Genomic DNA, 21814 nt, shown 5'->3' with positions numbered 1-21814 from the left:
AGCAGTGACCGTTTTTCATTCGCTGCCTCTAGGAGTTATATCCATGGAGGACAGATTTAAGTCCTTCCCATTTCCGTTGAATATCCAGCCCCAGACCTTCCCCTAATACTGTAGAAGATGGAGGTATTGCGCTCATTTTTATGAATATCAGGTGGAGTCCAAAGTTAGTAACTTGGCCAGTGTGAAAACACAAGTGCCACACAGAACACTGTGAAAATGGGCCAAAGACTCAAAAAAACTAAGGACAGCCACAGCTCAACAGCAGATAGTTCCAAAGCTATAGGAAGAAAAACCTGTCCATCACTTGGGAAAACAGAAACAAAAGAGAAAAAAATGATAGCGCTTGAAAAATTCAAGGGACACCTGGCTAGCTCAATTGGTACAGCATGTGACCCTTGATCTAAGGGTTCTGAATTCGAGCTCCCCACGTGTAGCCTACTTTCAAAGGGGGATGGGGGGGGGGGGGGAATCTAGCTCCCTACAGTGCCACTGAGAGCTTACTCATCCAGCTGGTGGTGCAAGGGGAATGGCAGCCACACCTTTCTAGGGAAGGTATGTGCTGCTTCCTTCAAACACCTCCAGAAATGGGAATGTCAGGCATCTCCATGCAAAAGCCGAAACCCAGTTTCAGGACCCAGCCTCCTATACAAAAGGAAAACACTAAGAACAACCTGGATCCTGGGTATAGACTCTATTCTGGATGAAGCAGATGTGTACATACCTCTCTAGGGGGGTACTGGCAGTTTGTTCCAGGCGCCTAGCAACTGTGTTTTGCAGTATAATGGTGGCCCCAGAAGCCTCAGCTGGTTTATCTGTCCTGATGCACTGCAGCGCTTTTCCTGAGAAGCATGTATCACACCCCTGCTACGTTAGGCTCTAGACTCAAAAGAGTAGTGGTAGAAAGCTGGTCCTGGTACAGGAATGAAAAACAGACCAACCACAACTTTAAATCAGTTTATTGACACAGTAACACAACACACTTGCCTCCCTGACACCCCCACCCCCCTCACCCAATCTAGATCTCTCCCCCCTTCCTCCCCCCTTAGGATGAGCTGTTCAGTGAAAACAGAAAAGGGCAGGCCACTTCTACACCCCCAGTCCCACCCCTAAGCCCTATGGGGCAGGGTCTCAGGCACTACTCAGAACCTGTTGAGAAGAGGGGCAGTCAGCACTATGTTAGGCCAGGCAGAGGCATCCAGTCCCTAAGAGCAGATTCCCACACAACCCCCAGGCCCTGAGTTGCTTATTCCTCTTCCTCTCTGCTCTTTGTGACCCTAGGAAAGAGACACCTTGGGTCCTGGGCCTACAGCCAGGAGCAAGAACTCTTGGCTATGATTTGCAAATTGGGAGTTTGGCTAGTGTTTTAAGGCCCAGGCACCCCAAAGAAAGCCCTGGTGGTGGGAGTGAACTTCAATGCCCCTATTTGAAATGCACTGATAACATTAAACAGATTAAGCCAGCTTAACCAAATGCCAGAACAACACTAAGCTGTAAAGAAGGAGGGGGTGAGACCTGGTTTCTCCAGGCCAGACACAAATGCACACAGAGGAGCCCAGGTAGAGTGTCGAAAAACTCAAGGACACAGCCCAGGGGCTGAAAAGCCTATATTCAGGAGTCCTGGGTTGACAGGAAGCAAGGAAAGAAAATACACAGTCTTAAAAACCAAAAAAGAAAGCCCAACAACAGCAGGGGAACCTGAGCCTGACAGTGCCGTCCACCAGCCCCCCAAGCCTTGCCCCTGGACCCAGACAGTCCCTCCCCGTCTAGGCAATGTCCTCCCCTAGGCTAGATAGAGCACATCACACAGCGCAGTTTAAAAAGCTTCTAATGCCAGTTCATAAACATCTTCATTTACTATTGGTGATTACATGTGAATAATAGGTTTATACTGTTCTTTATGGAAAACAATTTCAACAAGTCAACTCGGAGAACACAATAGGCAACCCTCACCCTGAGCCCCTCAGCGTCCTTCCCTAGACAGCAAGGAGCCCCCTCCTCTGTCCCAGGGCTGCCTAACTTCCCCTCTCCCCCCACTGTGGCTCTTGGGCAAAGCATCCTCTGACCATTAGTCCTCATCGGACAAGTTCTGGTCCAGGGGGTAAACCATGAACATCACATCTGGCCGAGAGGGAACACAGGGATGGCCTGGACGCACAATCTCAAAGCCCAAGAAGCTGAAGGTCTTCAGGAGTGGAGCTGTAGGAGAGTGTAAAAAGGATTCTGATAAACCAAGAGTAGGTTCAAATCAAAGGAAAACAAGAAACAAAGCTACAATAAAGAAGTACTAGACCTTTACTTCTATAGACCCTTCAAAAGCACTCCCACCCCTATGATTTCCCAGGGTTTGTAAGGCAAACTCAAAAGCCCTACTTCACGCAATAAGAAGCCCCTTTTCCCCTCACTAGTTGCCCGCTGTCTGGGCAGTAGGTCTCAGGCTGTTTGGACTCCTCACCTCTGTCTTCCCGGCCCTTCCTGAAGCAGATGAAGACGTAGTTCACTTTCATCTTCTCTTCAGCAAACTCTAGCAGTGCTAACAATCTGCCAGAAGCAAAGAAAACAACTCAGGCCCACTACCACCTCTCTAGACTTTCCACCCCCCACCCTCAAAAAAAGGCTTCTCTGAGGCTCACAGCCAGTATTATAAATAAGGAACCTCCAAGGGAGAAGTTTCTTATTTCAAGAGCTGGAGTTCAGAAAAAAATAAGCCACAATCCCAAAGAAAAAAGTTACTGAATTATCTCTTACTGGAGTAAGGATTCTTCATCTGAAATTAACAATGTTAACCAACTTCACTAACGCAGTTCACAAGACAGTAGGGGGTCGAGCAAGACAGCCTCGTTTTTCAGGGGTCTTCTAAAGTCGCCAAGTTTGATGACCACCTGCTACTGAGATGGACTCTGGGTCCTAACACTGCCTAAAAGGATTTCCTCAAGAGACAGGGGCCATCAAGAGAACTCTATCTTCAAAATAAAAAAAATTAAAAAAAAAAAAAAAAAAAAAAGAAAACAAAAACCTACACCAAAAAAAAAAAAAGAACTCTACAAGACTGTTTCTTACACACCTGACTGCCTTGGAGGGCCTGGCCTTGCCCAATCTAATGAAATCCCACTGTATCTCAGAGCTTCCTGGCCTTTTGAACTGCATCACTGTATGGTGGCTCAAGGGGGATTTAATGTCTGCTAAGAAGAGCAAACCAAGGGGTGATTAAATGACAGGGATTTGGTTAATGTGATAATGATTCCCTTTAACTATAACCTATGGCAGGCCTGTTTTACTGGCTAAAAATAACTTCTACAAAATGTTATCTGCTTGGGAAACCTAGAGCTAGGGAAGAAGGCAGACTCCCTAATTCATCTGTTATCCCCAATAAGCACATGCCTTTCTCTGGAATGGGCCCTCCTTCCCCTCCCCCAGCACTTGCTCCTTACCCTTCTTTGCTCCCATCAGCTAATAATCCATCTGGGATTTCTACAAACAGGCTCTGGCTGGACAGGACTGCATCCCAGGAAGAGACTTTCACCTCAGTGACCTCATACTGGAAGTGGACAATGTGAGGTTTTCCATCGTTCACAGGGAGGTCCTGGGTCACAGTGAGCTTCTCGTCCTGGGAGGAGATCAGATCAGAGGACCAGATCACTACCGCTCTGGCCACATTATAGGCCCCCTAACCTAGGTGGGTCCTGGGAGTCTTCTTGGGCCAATCTCAGGGTAGCATGGGATAAACAGCATGCTGAAAATATAGTGCTGCATGCTGGCTAAATAGAGCCATCCATCACTCATCAGGCACAAAGACAAGTTGATAGCGAAAAGCCAGCATAATGGGAAAGGAAATATTTACCAAATGTCCATGAGATGCCGAGTTCTGTGCAAGGTGCTTTCCCATTTTTCAATCACCACCTCAAGTATGTGAAGTAGTTACTAATATCCCATTTAAAATCTGACACACTGGGGCCCAGAACAATTAAGCAACTGACCCAAGCTAGTAAATGGCAGAGTTGAGACTCAAACCAAGTCTCCCTGATCCTAAGCCCATGTGTGTCCCTTACCCCAACGTCATGCTCTTTCTTCCCCTTCTCTCTCTGAAAGAGCAACATTAGCAACGAATGAAAATATATGTGAGGGTCTGGCTGGGGCCCAGCTCAACCAAAGCCTGCTTCCAGGTAGACTGCAGGGTCAATGTTGTCTCCCCTGGGCACAGTCTCAAGAGACCAGAACTCAGCCACCCTGCGACCTTTCAATGCCAATCTTAGGGAGAAGCTAAACTTCTGGGCCTCAACCACAGGAGATTAAAAGGCAGCAAAGGGCTGACTACACTAGCCCAGATCATTCTCAGGCCAGACTGCCAGCAATCTCTTAAGCTCTTGGGATGTACCCTAGGCTGCCAGGATGACAGATGATGGAGCTGCAAAGTCCCTTCTCATTACCCCCTGCTACACTACCTGCCCACCCCCTATCAGGCTAGTATGGGATGGAGAGCAGAATGCCTAATAGTCTCTCACAATGGAAAACTGCTCCTCCTGGCCCTTGGTACCTCAAGAGAAACTGAGGAGTCACACCAAAAAGAGTTCTTGCGCCCCTCCCATTCATCATTGTCCCACCCACTCAGGACCCTGAACCGGCACTGAAGCGCTGACCACCAAGCTGAGAAGATGGCAGTGTTTGCTGGTGCACATATCCTCCCCTCCTAGTACTCCCCAAAAGCCACACGGCAGCCTCCACTGAAAAAGTTCTTCCCGATCCCCTACTGGCCTGGCTTACGGGAAGACCAAAGGGCCACAATTACTGCCCTTAAGCAGCAGCTCAGTGGTATCCGAGAGGGCTCTGCTCCAAGCCTTCCAGCCCAGAGTCCTCCTTACCTTATATATTAGAGCTGAGAGAGAAGGATCCCTGCCGCCCCCTCGCCCACCGGGGATCTTCGACAGTGGGTGAGGGGCATCAGGAGCACCACAGAGGCCCCGGAACAATGTGCCTGCAGCACTGGAGCTGGGGACAGTTACTCAAAGGCAAAATACTACTGCAAGAGACAGAGAAGGTAAGACCGTAAACACCAAGACTTGAAGACTCATCTCAACATCCCCTCCAACCCCTACCCGGTTCTCCCTAAACAAGCACTACACCACTGCCCCCATCCTTTTGGCTTTAGCTTCTAGATGTAGTCTGCCCTCTCAAAGCACACCCATCCTCGTGTAGAAAGCAGGGGGAATCCCCGAAGTGCTAAGGGAGTCAGTTGGACGTATCTGACCAGAGGAGCACCTGTTAAACATCAAACAAATCTCTGTGGCACTGACAAACCTTGAGAGGAACCAGATCCTGGCTTGCCTTCAAGGCCTAGAACCCTGTACCCCCACCAGTCCCTTTCCTTACCCTAACAGTGTCTCAACAACCTATGTGACAGAATCTCAAAACCTACACAGTCACTTCTGGCTGGAGAGGCATATAGGCCTCAAGATACCACATGGATGGGGTACCATGTCCTTGAGGACCCAAGGCCACTTTTCCTCCCCAATCTAAACAAAAGAACTGAACAAGAAGACAATGACCCAAATCTCTCCACGGTCAAGAACTGAATTAAATCCAGGGATCTGGCTTCCAGAGAAGAGGTACACTGTAGTACAGAGTATTATGTTCTGAGCTTGTCCCTGGTATGCCACCAAATGTTGGGCTTCCTTGCCCTTTGCTAGACTCTAACCAGGGCATGGGTGTTTAGATTATACTGACACGACTGGTATGGACACTCAGGTACATGTGTATCAAGGATGGGGTGTTGCTAGAAGGTAGATTTGCTGGGAACTAAGTAAGGAAGCCAATAATCAGATGGATCAGAGAGGGTGAAAGGCTCCTCAAGGAGCTCCCTGTGATCTCCAGGTGTGTACTCTTACTGCCACCATGATTTTCAGGTGGACCCTACAGGGCTCCAGATCTGCTCCACTGCCTTCTCTGAATCCAATTTAGTAGTTCCTTAAGCTGAGATGTAGCTCACTTAACAGGACAGCGGCAAGTGAAGCAGGGAAAGAAGCAGACTGCGTGTACACAACTCAGCAATAGGTCTGTCCCTTGGCCCCAACACCCCAAGCAGCAGGCAGCTGGAATGCAATGGATAACATATAGGAGGACACTGCGGTGGGTGCTGGAGCCAGCTCACAGGACTGTGCCCATCTCTTCCCAACTGTGTGTTTAATGAGGTCATGCTGGTAGCTTGAATGGCTCTGGGGGAAGTATCTACACCACAAAAATCATCAAATGCTAGAAGTCAAGGCTCCCCCCCTCCCACCCCCGCCAAAAGGCGGCTGCAAAATAATGCAAGGCCCCATTCTTCACACTATTTGCTTTATACAGCATGCCAGATTTGAGTTCTTCACTTGGGCTCAGAGTGACAGAACTGAACTCACACCTAACACGGCAATGGTACAATAACGCAAAGGGCATCCAGCTAAGATCCTCAATACTAAGAGACAGCTGAGACAGGAAGTCCAAACCCTTCACTGCTCTAGCTCAGCTCCCCTTTCTCTCAAGGATTTCAACCAGGGGCCTGAAATTACACTTAGAAATTTCATTGGGAGATGGAGTTCCCAGGGCAATGTCAGTGGGCGCGGAGCAGCATCAACACCTGGAGGTAAAAAAAAAACACATGCACCATTTCCTGCCTCCTCTGGAAAACCTCAGGCCATCCTCATCTCCCCTACTCTTAGCCTCAGTAACAGAGGAAGCAGAAGAAGCATGACTGAGGATTATGCTGTTTCCAATGAGGGACTTATTTTCTACTGAGGACAAAGAACGATTATAATGCCCCCATTCCAATGTGTTAAGGGATAGAATAATAGAGTATCCAGACCACAAAAAAACGATTGGGGGGGGGGGGTTCCCAAGCAAAGGTACACTACACACACAGACACCACCACCACACCCCCACAGTAAGTTCTGTTCCCATTCCCTAGGGACCACTTCAGGCCTCTGTTGAGGTTCCTGCAGGAGCACCAGGAAGGCTGGGCCACTGAAAGCCACCAGGAAAGCTGGCTTGCCTGTAGGTCAGTGGAGCTACCTAAGAACTGGGCAGACCTCTCCTCTGGGGTAGAAAGATGAGATGTAGCCTTTTATACCAGAAATGCATGGGTTCACAAAACCAGATCACCAAAGCCCTTGCACTTCTAGAATTTTGGTGCCAATTTCTCAATCTCAGACTTCTACTTCCAGAGAAATTATTCTTCCCCGGTCTTTAGATGAGAGAGCTACATTCAACCCTTGATGGGCATTCCAACCATCATCTTGATTATGAGCTAATTTTTACTTGCAAATGTCATAAGCAATGGGGCCAACCCAATGAAATGATCAGAATAAGGTGGATTCTTTTTTCTAGATCCAGAATCCCCTTGTCTTCTTCCTAGAAATAATCCCTAGAGACTGCCCTATGTCCAGCACTAACCTATGTGCTCACTCCTCTTAAAGTAAATGCAAGAAGTCTATTCCAAGGTGACAAATCATTTACTTCTCCCACTCTTACACAAGGCTCCTGGAAACTCCTCCTCCTACCCCACAAAGTCTGCATGAGAAAGCAAGTGTCTGTGAGTGAGGGTGGACGGGTGTTTCCGGTCCCCATCCTGAGATCCACTTCCAGTTCCCTACCAGAAACAGCTACAGTTTAGGATAAACCTAGGAGACTGGAGATCACAGTCAACAACCCTCTTCATTGTCCATCATAATGGATCTGCTTTTAGTTATCTGCTGTGAATGGCGAATTGCTTCTCTTTCAAAAAACCTGATTGCCATTTCTGAAGTGAGAAGAAAAGGAAGATGGGTATATACATGGTGGTTAAAGAAATTAAGGGGCATGAACAGCAATCAGGCAAGAGAAAGATATACAAGGCACTCGGTCACTGTTTGTAGATGACATGCTACTCTATACAGAAAACCTCAACACCTTCACCAATAAACTATTAGAATAAATGAATTTAGTAAGGTTGCAGGATACAAAATCAATTCAATTTATATAAATCTGTTGCATTTATATATACTAATAACTACCAGAAGGAGAAATTAAGAAAACCATCCCATGTACAATTGCATGAAAAAAAAAAAAATAGAGGGGTACCTGGGTGGCTCAGTTGGTTAAGCATCCAACTTCAGCTCAGGCCATGATCTCACGGCTCAGGAGTTCGAGCCCCATGTCAGGCTCTGTGCTGACAGCTGGGAGCCTGGAGCCTGCTTCAGATTCTGTGACTCCCTCTCTCTGGCCCTCCCCCCTTCGTGCTCTCTCTCAAAAATAAACATTTAAAAAAATAGAATATCTAGGATTAAATTTAATGAAAGAAATAAAAGACCCATACTTTGAAAACTGTAAGACACTGATGAAACTGAAGATGATACAAACAAATGCAAAGATATACCATGACACGAACTGGAAGAATATTGTTAAAATGTTCCTACTACCCAAATCTAAAGACTCGGTGCAATCCCTATCAAAACACCAATGGCATTTTCCTCAGAACTAGAACAAATAATCATAAAGTTTGTATGGTACCACAAAAGAGCCTGAATAGCCAAAGCATTCTGGAGAGAAAAGCAAAGCTGAACGTATCATACTCTCAGATTTCAAAGTATATTACAAAGTTACAGTAATCAAAACAGTATGGTATTGGCACAAAAACAGACATATAGGTCAAACAGGATAGGGAGACCAGAAACAAACCCATACACATATGGTCAATTAATCTGCAACAATGAAGGCAAGAATATACAATGGGGAAAATACAGTCTCTTCAATAAATGGTGTTGGGAAAACTGCACAGCTACAATTAATCTGCAACAATGAAGGCAAGAATATACAATGGGGAAAATACAGTCTCTTCAATAAATGGTGTTGGGAAAACTGCACAGCTACATGCAAAAGAATAAAACTAGGCCACTTTCTCACAAAACTAAACTCAAAATGGATTAAAGACTTAACATGTAAGACCTGAAACCATAAAACACCTAGAAAACATAGCACTAAGCTCTTCATCAGTCTTAGCACTATTTTTTGGGATCTGTCTCCTCAGGCAAGGACAACAAAGGCAAAAAATAAACAAGTCAGACTACACAGAACTAAAAAGCTTGCAAGGGAAACTAACAAAACGAAAAGGCAACCTACTGAATGGAAGAAAATATTCACAAATGATATATCCACTAAGGGGTTAACATCCAAAATATATAAAGTACTCATACAGGACTGCCAGGGGTGTCTGGCTGGCTCAGTCAGTGGAGCATACAACTCTTGACCTCGAGATTGTGAGTGTGAGCCTCACAATGGGTGCAGAGATTACTTTAAGAAAAGTAAAACCTTAAAAACAAAAACAACTCATACAATTCAGTATCAAAAATAATCCAATTTAAAAATGGGCAAAGGGGGAGGGGTGTGGCAAAAAAAAAAAAAAAAAAAAAAAAAAAACGGCAGAGGAAGGGTGCCTGGCTGGCTTAGTCAGTTAAGTGTCTGACTCACTCCCAGTTCAGGTTTTGATCTCAGGGTCATTAGTTCAAGCCCCCCGCAGAGACTACTTAAAAAATGGGCAGAGGTGGGGCGTCCGACTTCGGTTCAGGTCTTGATCTCGCGGTTCGTGAGTTCAAGCCCCGCGTCGGGCTCTGTGCTGACAGCTCAGAGCCTGGAGCCTGTTTCAGATTCTGTGTCTCCCTCTCTCTCTCTGACCCTCCCCTGTTCATGCTCTGTCTCTCTCTGTCTCAAAAATAAATAAACGTTAAAAAAAAAAAAATTAAAAAAAAGAAAATGGGCAGAGGATCTGAATAGACATTGTTCCAAAGGCAACATACAGATGGCCAAGAGGCACATGAAAAGATGCCCAACATCACTAATCATCAGGGAAATGCAAATCAAAACCACAATGATACAATCATCTCACACCAGTTAGAACGGCTAATATCAAAAAGAAATAACAAGTGTTGGTGAGGAAGTGGAGAAAAAGGAACCTTTGTGCACTACTGGTGGGAATGACATTGGTGCAGCCACTGTGGAAAACAGTACGGAGGTTCCTCAAAAAATTAAAAATAGATCTACCATGTAATCCAGCAATTTCACTTCTAGGTATTTATCTGAAGAAAATGAAAACACTAATTCAAAAAGATAATGCACCCTTATGTTCATCACAGCATTATTTACAACAGCCAAGATACAGAAGCCACTTAAATGCCCATCAATATATGAATGGATAAAGCTGTGATATATATATACATAATGGTATACTACTCAGCCATAAAAAAGAATGAAATTTTGCCATTTGTGAGAACGTGGATGGGCCTAGAGGGCATAATGCTAAATGAAAGAAGTCAGACAAAGACAAATATGATTTCAATTATATGCGGAATCTAAAGGAACACCACAAATGAACAAACAAAACAGAGATAGACTTATAGACACAGAGAACTGATGGTTGCCAGAGGATGAAATTGATGAAGAGGATTAAGAGGTATAATCCTCCAGTTAAAAAATAAATTAAGACATGGGGCTATGATGTACAACATAGGGAATATAGTCAATAATATTGTAACAACTTTGTACATGACACATGGCACCATTTTGAAACATATATAAAAACTGAATCACTATGCTATATGCCTAAAAACTAATAACAATATAGTATGTCAGTTATTCTTTAATTAAAAAGAAAAAAGAACAGGGGCACCTGGCTGGCTCAGTCGGTAGAGCATGCAACTCCTAATCTTAAGGTCGTGAGTTCAAACCCCACACTGGGTGTAAAGAATACTTAAGAAATTAATTAATTAATTTAAAAAAGAATAGCCTTCTGTTCTTGTATTGGCTTTAATGTTCGAAATGGTATTGTGGCAAAATATGCCACCAATCTCAACAGAGAACAGTGAATCTTTTAAGAACTTAAGTACAGTGACAGTGGCTTCTAAACACAGGTCCTTCTCTCACAAGATCCAAACCAAGTTAGGTTTCATATTCAGTTCAGTTGTGTTTCTACTGGTTCCAATGCCCAGCTTTTTCCATTTCTTCCTCACATCTTGCTCACTCCATTGGGGGGAAGGCATGATTTAATCTTTAACACCAAAAAGAGGATTTAGAAAGTCAGTCTTAGGGGCACCTGGGTGGCTCAGTCAGTTAAGCATCCAACTCTTGATTTCGGCTCAGGTCATGATCTCATGGTTCATGAGATCGAGCCCCTCATCAGGCTCCATGTTGAAGGTGTGAAGCCTGCTTGGGATTCTCTCTCTCCCTCTCTCTCTGCCCCTAACCCACTCACGACTGTGAGCTCTCTCTCAAAATAAACATTAAAAAATAAAAATAAAAAGCAGCAGCTCAGTCTAGAGCCTGATCAGGCTTGATCAGAAAGATCAGGCTCATTAAGAACAATCAAATATATCAGCCTGAACCCGAACATCCACTTGGTCTGGTCTTGCTTTTGGAGAAGAAACAAATATACCATGCTAGAAATGAGGTGTCAAGTATCCAAGTCAATTCAGAAGAAAGATGGGAGATCAGAGCCTATCTGTTAGTGTCTTTATTTTCTCAGTTATCAGACATGCCCTTGGAAACACTCCTCAGGATACATATGAGTGCTACGACAGATCACATCCTGCTGCCTCTAATTTAAAGCATTCTGTGAAACCGTTGCCTGAAATGTCTAATTTCATACACTGACTAGAGACAAGCACTGCACGTAGCAGATGTATTCCTGGGGAGTGTTGCTGGTAAATCAAATTTTTATAATTCAAATCCTATTTTTAAATCTCTAGGGTGCTTACTATTTAAAGGAAGGAACTTAAATCTCTTAATAGAGTAAAGAATCTATTAAAGAATCACTTCCAGTTGATTTTTTGTCAGTTTTGATTTTTATATTTAGTTTGCTCAAAGCAGTGGATAGCCTGCTATGTAGAGATTTAATATAAAAGTAATTCTGTGGCTAACTTCCATTCAGCTACATCTAACAAATATGTGAATTCATATTCTCCTTGATATACTTTTGATCATGTTTCACTTGAATCAGTGGCCTGAGCTTGCTTAGGTCTGCACCCTTTCTCTCTGGTTTCCATTACCTATTGGAAGGGGTGTTAGATGGCCTTGGTATTACCTATTTTGTGGTATCAAGTGAAAAGACATAAAAACCACATTCCCAAGCATTCTAAATTCATTCCCCTCTCTCAACCTCTTCTGATCCATTGTTGTCTCAGGCCCTACCTCATTGAACACTCTCTAGGCTCAGACTTCCCTCACACAGGCTGCTTTTACTGAGACTAGGAAGGTCTCTGATGACTAATCCCTACGCAAAGAGGAACCAATCCAGGGCTGCCATCACATTTAGCCAAGAAGAAATAGGAAGAAAGGTGGGAGGTGATGGCCACCTCCAGTCTAGTGGGACCTTAGAGGCTGATTTCCAGCTGCCAATTCCCTTCCCATATGAGAAAGGAACCCTGGGCAGATGCCAGGCATAAGTCATTTCACTAGGGCTGTTCTATGTGCCAAAGGGAGTCTACTTGCTAAGCACAATTATAAAGAAAATGACATCACCACTCTGAATCACAGACTGAAAGCAAAACTGGGTTTTGGTTGATTCTCCATAAGAAACACACTTACAATGGCAGAATATCTGCCTCTGAGGTTTGCTTATAACACAACTGATACTGGTACATCTTTTGCCAAAGGTAGGCATAACCACATACGCCAGAGGTGGATGGATAGCTAGGTACTCATGCATTAAAATTAAACCTTAATTTTACATTTTAAGTACCTTGATCCAGTTTTTTTTTTTTTTTTAATGTTTATTTTTGAGAGGGCGAGAGAGACACAGAGTGTGAGCAGCAGAGGGGCAGAGAGAGGGAGACACAGAATCCGGAGCAGGCTCCAGGCTCTGAGCTGTCAGCACAGAGCCCAACGTGGGGCTCGAACTCACCAACCATGAGATCATGACCTGAGCCAAAGTCGAACACCAACTGAGCCATCCAGGTGTCCACCTTGATCTAGTTTGTATAGTGAACTCATCACCCAGTTCCAGACTCTCTTCCCAGGACAGAATTACTTACTTCATTGTTTACATGGTATCAAAGGCCTAGGAAATTTTCCTAGGGATTCTCTTATGCAAAGCATTTTATTCTGCTGCTAACAGGAAACTATCTGTTTGGTTCACTTCAAGTAACAAAATTCTTGCTCACCTACTTGGCTATTTCTGGTCTATAGCTTTCAGTTAGGCTTTACAGCCTTACGAGTCATGAAGCCAACTTGAATCAACACTGCATACTGTTTCAAAAAGGGATGAATTACTTTTTTTTTCTAGAAATGCACATATATAACATCCTCTAACCCACTCCGCAGTCCCCCTTTTTATATTTCTGAGCAGCTCTGAGGTTAAATTTGGATTTCTTGGCAGCATGAGGAATTACTATTATTAGTCCACACTGCTTTCTGAAGCATACCTCCAATTCGGGGGGATTCCCAACTATACTAGGAGTCTCTCTGGCTCTCTCTGTGGAAATGACCTTGAAGGTACATGGTAGGAAAACTTGCTCTCCTTACTATCCCATACCCAAAAAGCCATAGTGCCAATAAATAAGGAATAAGCAAAACCATATTCTTTGGGGGAAGAGAAAGAAATTTCATCACTCAGGGAACCATTCTGTGAAGATACCCAGGGTAGCTCTGATGTGCTTTCGTGCCCTGTCCACCTCCAAGAGAAAACACCTGTAGAACCAAATGCTTCTCAAAGCCCATCAGACAAAGACTGTTTATAATATAGATATAAGGCCCAGGCAGGCGTTTCTCCACATACACAGGTGCTAAGCAGGCCCTAGACAGAGACTGTCTTTTTGCCCCCACAAATCCAGGGGAGAGAAAGGCCATGAAGCTGGATTTCCTTGGATTTAAACCTCATGTTCAAAAACCTTAATAGAAGTGCTTGTTCCTGTGTCTTCTTCCCTCCACCACCATCAGGAATTTTGACATTCTGGAGGTACTAATCAGAACAAAACTGAAAAGGAAGAGCTTTGTTTCCAAAACATACTGCCGGTTCCTCTGCAACTATTTCTTCCAGGAAACCAAGCCTCCACCTCTTGAGTATTTCACTAGAGCCAGGGAAGCTAGAAAGCCCATCCCCCACCCAATGAGAGCTCAACTCCTAGCCAGCTCCCCCTCCCCTCTGCGGATACAAAACACCAAGCACACAGACTGGGAAGAACATCCGGCTCTTATCGGGATCCCTAGTTAGGGCCTACCAGAATCCCTTTAGAAAGTTACAGGCAGGCCACAGAAGGCTGGGAAACATGTTATGGAAATAGGATTGCCATAACTCAAAGAAACCAGACACCCTGCACACACCACACCACACCACCCCACCCCCAGGCCAAAGTGGAGGAGCCTGATCCCAGGCCTTGCTCCTGCCCAGGACTTGGCAGGCCAGCTGGCTCCTCCCTCCACCTGCCTTTCATACAGCCAAGCCCCTCAAATTACCAACACACTAAGGGCCTTGGAGACAAGCAAGCCTGTTTTGCCACTTAGGAAGCTGGAAGGAATCTTGAGTTAAGCGAACCCAACCCCCTCTTTTTATATGGAAGCACACTAGCTAAGCCAGATCTAGAACTCAGGTCTTGCAACCTCACAGTCAACCAAGGCCCTTATGTATTGGTTCCAAGTGCCCAACTCTCAAGGCTCAGCCTGCAAAGGACTCAGTCCAGAGGACTCCAGAGACTGCCTGCTGAGACCACACCACCCTCCAAATCCCACTGTGGAGACAAAAACATAAAAACAGAAAAGAAAACCCATCTCTTATACCCTTTTAGCAGACTTCCCTGTAGGTTTCTTTGCTTCCCTCCACCCCTGCACGTCATCCAGCCCTCTCTCATACCTGCTGTCTTATCCTCATCACACACGGCTTTCTTTATCACAAGCAATACCTTTTGCATCCACCTCCACCTCCTCAGCTCCAGAGGGGCTGGGTAGAGAAGATGGAATAAAAGCGGGAATGCAAAGGGACATGAACGTGGATAGCCTCCGAAAAAGAAAACAGAATGGGACTGTAAAGAAGCCTTGAGAGGTGGGGGTAATGGGTCAAATACAACCATAACAAACCAGGAAATGAGTGGTGGATTTTCTTTCTGCATGTTGGGAAGAAAGAGAGGTGTGGGGGCTAGGTAAGAGTCTGAGAATGAAAATGTCTAATGCCTGAGAACTGAGTAACTCAAGGTAGGAGAATTTAAGAGGCTGTTGTGGGTATCTTGGGAATTTCTGGATAGTACCTGAGAAAGAAAAACTAAGAAACCCCTGAAGGAGACAAGGCCCTTTTCAGTAGAGAAAGAGCTGACATTCACTAAAGAAATATGATGGGAAAGGTCTTGAGGGGGAGGGGGCGGAGGCAGTGTTTCTTAACCCTGGCTGCACATTACAAAGAATTAACCTAGGGAGCTTTAAAAATACATACAAATAACCAAGCCCCACCCTAGGCCTTACACCAGATCTTTGAAGGTGGGGTCCAGGTGACTGATTTTTTCAAATTAGCAGCCAGTGTTGAGAAACATGGAGATACAAGAAAAGCTAAGAACACAGCTGGAATATTTAAGGATGTGCTGCTAAAGGACTGGGAAAAGGCAAGTTAGAGACCAGCTTAGGGAGAAGGGAGCCCAGGTTTGGGAGGACCCCTGAATGGTAGGTAGAGCCCTATGGGAAGAAAAGCAATAAGGAAGGGTAAGTTTGCAAAAAGAACTATAGTCTAGCTCTGGAGACACCACCGCACAATTTAAGGAGGATATACAGGGAACAGACCTGCTTGCAAAACAATGAGGCCCAAGTATGGGGCAGAGGCCATAAGGCCAATTCTGGGGACAAAGGGTCTGGTGTGGAGAACTAAATGAGCTTCAGCCTCATTTCGGAAAGGACAGCAACAAGTCTAGGGGGTAAAATGAGGAAGACAATGAGACCCAAATTGTAAATAGAAGGCATTCTGATGTATAAAAAAACAACAAGGGTTAAAAATTGTGGGGAAACAGCATTATGGAGCAGTTTCAAAGAGTGTGGGGGCAGAAATACACAGTATATTTGAAGAAGAGATGGATGACAACAAAGGCTGCCTTGGGAAAAAGAGAAGTAGAGAGAGGAAAGCTGAGTGATAAATTCTGCCTAGCTTGGGCAGGGGCAAGTATGTATGAGGCAAGTTCAGAAAACCACTGGCGCTGTTTCGGAAGGACGTGCAGCCTTTCTCTCCAATTAATGGGAGAAGACTGGGATCAGATTTTGAGGGAAGAAACTTGCAAAGGCCCAGTATCCAGAGTATGGGGCCTGATTTGCAGGCATTGGAGGTACAGAAAAAGAAAGGAGGCCTTCAATAGAAACAGGGTGGGCTGAGTTCTGTGATCTGATGATGGGATTCAATTAAGAAGGGAAGAATAAGAGTAAAATGAGTTCCAGCTGAGATCAAGTGTTTAGAGGACAGCAGAGTTTAGAAGAGTGTTGGGGGAACCCCACTAGGGGAAAAGGACGGCAAACAGAAGTCCAAAGTGTTTGAAAAATACAAGGAAGAAGGTTAGGAGCCAGGGATAAACGAGCTAACCGGGAAAGGGGTGTCGAGGGAGGAAGAATGGGAAAAGATAAAGCAGGAGTTAAGGGACCAGAGGGACAGTGGGGCATCACTGTAAAAACTATTAGGCCTGAGAAAAGCGGGGGAGGGGAAGGGGTAATGAGTCCAGTTGAGAGCTGAAGGTTGGAGCCTAACTGGGGGAGGGGCGGCAGTGATAACACAGGGGTTTGGAGGATGCAGTTTCAAGGAAAGAGAGTCAAAGCCAAGCGTTAAGTAACTAAAGAGGGAGGAAGATAGATTTGGGGAAATGGGAAACAATTTGGGGAATGTGGATGAGGGAGAAAGCCCAGTTTGGGGAATGGGGCAGCGTCCGACAGGACTTAAAGGAAATGAGGACTGGATTCGAAGGTTGAGTCCCGGTTTGCGTGGGGGTTGGGGGTGGGGGCTTTGCGGGAGAAGGAGGCCCGGATGAGGGGGATGGGCCAGGCTGGAGGGAAGGGGCTAAAGGGCGGAAGGAGGCCCCGTTGCGGGTTTGGGGCTTGGACTGGGGTGGCTGAAGTAGGGAAAGGACCCAGTGGGGGGGTGGGCAGGACCCCGCTGTGGGAGCGGGAACCGGCCGGGGATGGGGGGAGGCCCTCTGAGGCAGATGCGGGGAGGATGGGGGCAGGGAGCCTGGGCCGGGCCGTTACCTGTCCTGGGTGTTTATCATCCTCGGCGACTCTGCTCAGGGTGAGAGGAGGCGGCGCAGGGTATGGGTAGGTGGATGAGAGGGTGGGTGTGGGGTCGCGCGCGCGGGGCCGATCTCTGCGGGCTAAGTCCCTGTCAGGCCGCGGGCCCAGAGCCCTCCTCCTGCCTCAGCGAGCGCCTGCCTCCAACTGACCCTCCCCGGCCGCCGCCGACGCCGCCGCAACCGCCCCGCCCCCAGTGCCTCATCTGCATAGCCCCACCCCAGCGCCGCACGGTGTCCTGGGAAACTGGGGCTCACAACAAAGGGCAAAGCCTGGCCCCGCCTCCGCGCAGGCGCACCAGGGCGTGAGGGGGGTCTGGATACGGACCCTCCTCTGCGGGCGGCTATGGCCGTGGCGGTGGCCTTAAGTTACGCAGCAGGAAGGGTGCGTTGTATTTCAAGTAGAGTTTTCTGAGCATTGGCCCGACCTAGTCCTCGTCCCTAGGCCTTGTTTGCATGGGGCCGAGCAGAGGTGTGTCATTTGTAGGCCCTAGGAGGATATTACACAAAACAAAATCAGAAATCTAAGAGTAGTACACATATATTTGCGCCATTCCCAGACTAAGCCCAGGTTCAAAGATCTCAGTTACCTCAGCTCACAATGCAGATCAATAATCTCAGCTGCCAGTTGAGATCAACAATCTCTGCATCTGAAAGACACCTCAGGTCAATGGTTAAGGTCTAACAGTGGCTGGTGGTCATCTGAAGCCAAATCTCTGTGGGTCAGGATCACGGTCACCTGACAGCAGTGATGGAAGACACTATCACTAACTCGTTCACTTGAGATCACAATCATGCAAGGTTCACAGTCACCTCCATTCACTATCCCTGCTGGTCCTTATCACAGGTCGGTGACAACAGGTCACAAACACTGGGGCACAGACCCCTCAGATGACAGTCACTGCAGGCCACAGACACAAGTACTTCAACACAATCTGTTCATAGTCAATCCAGACTCTGGAGGTCACAAGAGAGGTCACATTATCTTAGGTCATGGTGGGGCGATATTACCTCAAAGCCCCTTCATTGATTTATTCAACAAATAATTATTGAGCAGCTACTTACTATGTACTCCAGGCATGTGCTAGAGTCCAGCGCTACTCAATGGTCAATTAGGCAAAGTTCTTGCCTCACATGTCACAATCTAGTCAGAAAGAGAGACGCAGGCCATCAAAATATGAAGTAAGTAAGTGCTCAATCTGAGACCACAGAGAAAATATGGAATTATGGATGGCTTCACCAAAAGGGTTGTCAAAATCACTCCAAATCAGAGTTCACTATAGTCCCAAATCACAAATGTCCCACATTAGAATCATCTCAGGACACTGCTACTTTCCTTCACAAACGCCATGTTTTCGGTTCTTAGATGATGGGGATACAGGGATGGAAGAAAGGTTGGAGCTACCAAACAAAGGTTTTTCCAGCAAAAATCAAAGCAGTAAATGATACTAGAACTTCCCAGATTATGACTACAGTCTCCCACAATCTGGTTCACTTTAGATCCTCTTCCTTGTCCCCTCGGCTATCCCTACCACCACTTCCAAGTTCAGGTGTGGAATATTCTTATGTCAATATAGCAGAACTGAACAATTAAATCCAGCCCTGATCTATTCCATCTTGTGGTCCCAGAGACCTGGAACTCAAAGGGAACTGGGATGTCTCATTTCTGCCAGCACATCCCTGAACAAGTAACATTTTGACCTGAAGGATAGTGTTTGACCAATCAGCAAATATTGAGAACTCACTACATCAATAATAGGGACTATTTATTGAACATCACGCTAAGGCACTAATTTTTACAATAGCTCCCCACTCCCATTCTACAGATGAAAAGAAACCTCAGGGAGATTTTGCCAACTAATATTTATTGAAGGCCTATACATACCAAGCAAGTTAATTTATTTGCTAATTCAAAGCCAGTGAGTGGTGGAGATAGAATTTGGACCCCAAATGGCCTGATTCTGTGCTTTCTCTGGATTCATATGATAGAGGAATGAGAAGGTCTCTGCACACCTTGCTATTTGGGGGAATGATCATCCTGATGGCCACCTGGCCAGCAAGTGAAAACGTCACAAAAATGGGAAGCCACCTTCCTCTAACCTGTGCTGTCCAATATGATAGCCACTAGCCACATGTGGCTATTTAAACTTAAATTAAGTAAAAGGAAGTAAAGCTATGAGGTGCTCCGACTCTTGATTTTGGCTCAGGTCATGATCTTATGGCTCGTGGGATCAAGCCCCACATCAGGCTCTGTGCTGACCGTACGGTGCTCTCCCCGTCTCTCTGTCCCTTCCCCCACAAAAAGAAATAAACTTAAAAAAAAAAAATGAAGTAAAGCTAAACATTCACCTCTCAGTCCCACTGACTACAGTTCATGTGTTTAATATTCATGTGTGGCTAGTAGTTACAGTGCAAATTTTCCATCAACACCAAAAGTTCTGGACAGCACTGTGTCCCATCATTCCCCTATCCCTATTTACTTCAGTCAACACCACAGGTTCAAGCTCCCTCATCTGTTATCACCTCCATCCTTGTCCTCCCACTGGCAATAAGTTCCCTGCTCCCTGCCCTCAGGCACATCCTTCCTCTGTGCCCTCTGCAACCTGTAATCAGCAATTTCTCCATACCTTCAGCCTTTTCTCAGAATGTTGTCTTCACCTCCTTGACTTACCTAAAATTTTGTTAGCCCTGATTTGTACACTGATTCTTTAGCAGCACTCTTAAGTGAATGTTATTTTCTTCTCATTCTCCTGTACCTCAGGTCAGGAAGTGGTAAGTGTATTCCTCTCCCAACCTGAATGCCATTTCTAAGCCAGTGCTCCCCCAACCCCTCCTACAAAAACCCTGTTCCTTTGAAGCTTCACTGTCTGGGCATACCATCTTGGTTAATGTCCTCAATCAACCTCCAGGTCTCTCACTGCCCATCATTTAACTCTTGGCTCATTGCCTCTCTCTCCACCCTAAATTTTGTTATATTGAGTGAGCTCCACATCCATGTGATGGCCTCTCCATCACTTCCTTGACCACCTCGTCTCCAGAGATATTTTCCACACTCCACAGCAGCTGGACCACTTCTGTAGTCACACCCTCAACTTTGTGTTCACCAAAAGCCATTCCACTTCCAATATGGAGACTTTCCAACTACAACCTTTTCCTTAATTAAATCTCCCTTAATAATTCTTTGACCTTCATCATGAGTTCTGATCCCTTGACTTCACTAATGTCTCACTACTCATGAGATTCACTTTTATATTCCTTCTTTCTTACCTTCATTTTCATCATCCATTACTATAATCACTCTCTTGCTCTGTCTCCTCCAATTGTGTTGGCTTCTTTGTCTCCCTCTGTCTCCCCGTCCGCCACTCACACTCTGTCTCTCTCTCTCTCAAATAGACATTAAAACAAAATCAATACCTCAAAGTAACCAATCAGGTAATAAGAGAAAAAGGAATAATAGAACATCACCATTTTGTAAACCCTCAATGAGATCAAGATCATCAATAGCTTTAATGTTACAAAGAAGAGACACTTGAAGGTTATGTGCCTCCTGATGAAAAGACACAGCACCACCTATGGAGTATTCTTGATGAAAACCTGAACCTGAATCAAAGCAAGCCTTTATATCTAACAACCGTTTACAGAAAATGAAAGGAGATAGAGGAAATGGTTAAATGTCACCATAAGAATGCAATCAGCAAAATCCTGAATAGGAAATTTCTGAAGGACAAAAATCTCTATTTCTTCACCAAAAAGGGGGTGATAAAGAAGTGGAGAGGGAAGATCTGTAGATTATAATAGATTTAAGAGAGTTGTCCATCAAGTATAACATTAGCTCTTTGAGGATGGTGCCATATAGGCCATATGACATGATATATGACAATCACATGACAACCTGACATCACTATTAAGTGATGATATCACTATTAACCTCACATGCCCACACCCTTGATTCCACCTGCCCCCTCAAACCTTGTCCCTCCCCAGGCTTGCCCATGTTTCCCATCTTCACAAATGGCCCCACCACCATCTGGTTGCTCAGGTAGCTACCTAGTTGTTGTTACAATTCCTCTCTTTCCTTCACCCCTCCCCTCTTGTATCCAACACATCATAACTAGTCCTGTCATTTCTGTCTCAGAAGGGGTATATTTCTTTTCCATCTCTTCCACCCTGATCCAACCCACCACCATCACTTGCTCGGATCACTGCAGCCTCCGAATGACCTCCTGTCTCCTTTCTTGCCCTCTTCCAGCCCATTCCTTCCAGTGCCACCAGGATGATTAATGTTTTAAGTATTTTAAAAATATGGGTAGGTGGCGGGGGGATTGGATGAGGGTGGTCAAAAAGTGCCAACTTCCAGTTATAAATAAGAACTAGGGGTAGAACGTACAACATGATGGCTCTAGTCAACACTGCTGTGTGATGTATAGGGAGGTTGTTAGGTGGATAGATCTGAAGAGTTCCCATCACAAGGAGAAGAAAAAACATATACTAATTTGTTATTGTTTTGGGTTTTTTTTTTTTTTGTCTGTGGTTTTTTAAAATATCTCTGTGAGGGGCGCCTGGGTGGCTTGGTCGGTTGGGC

The 21814-nt window shown here is 45.4% G+C and overlaps 1 protein-coding gene across 1 annotated transcript; it reads right to left on the bottom strand.

The window, feature by feature from the left end:
* Window positions 1-1808: 1808 nt before the first annotated feature.
* Window positions 1809-17214, bottom strand: OAZ2 (ornithine decarboxylase antizyme 2). Its single transcript, XM_043554508.1, is given in 6 exon segments — window positions 1809-2196; window positions 2453-2538; window positions 3429-3604; window positions 4857-4937; window positions 4939-5014; window positions 17195-17214. Coding segments are annotated over 6 exon segments (570 nt in total). The 3' UTR covers window positions 1809-2065.
* Window positions 17215-21814: the final 4600 nt, after the last annotated feature.

The sequence above is a fragment of the Prionailurus bengalensis genome, chromosome B3 (genome assembly GCF_016509475.1).
Source record: "Prionailurus bengalensis isolate Pbe53 chromosome B3, Fcat_Pben_1.1_paternal_pri, whole genome shotgun sequence".
Taxonomy (NCBI): domain Eukaryota; kingdom Metazoa; phylum Chordata; class Mammalia; order Carnivora; family Felidae; genus Prionailurus; species Prionailurus bengalensis.
The sequence above is the reverse complement of the archived record's forward strand: the minus strand, read 5'-3'. Positions and strand labels throughout refer to the sequence as shown.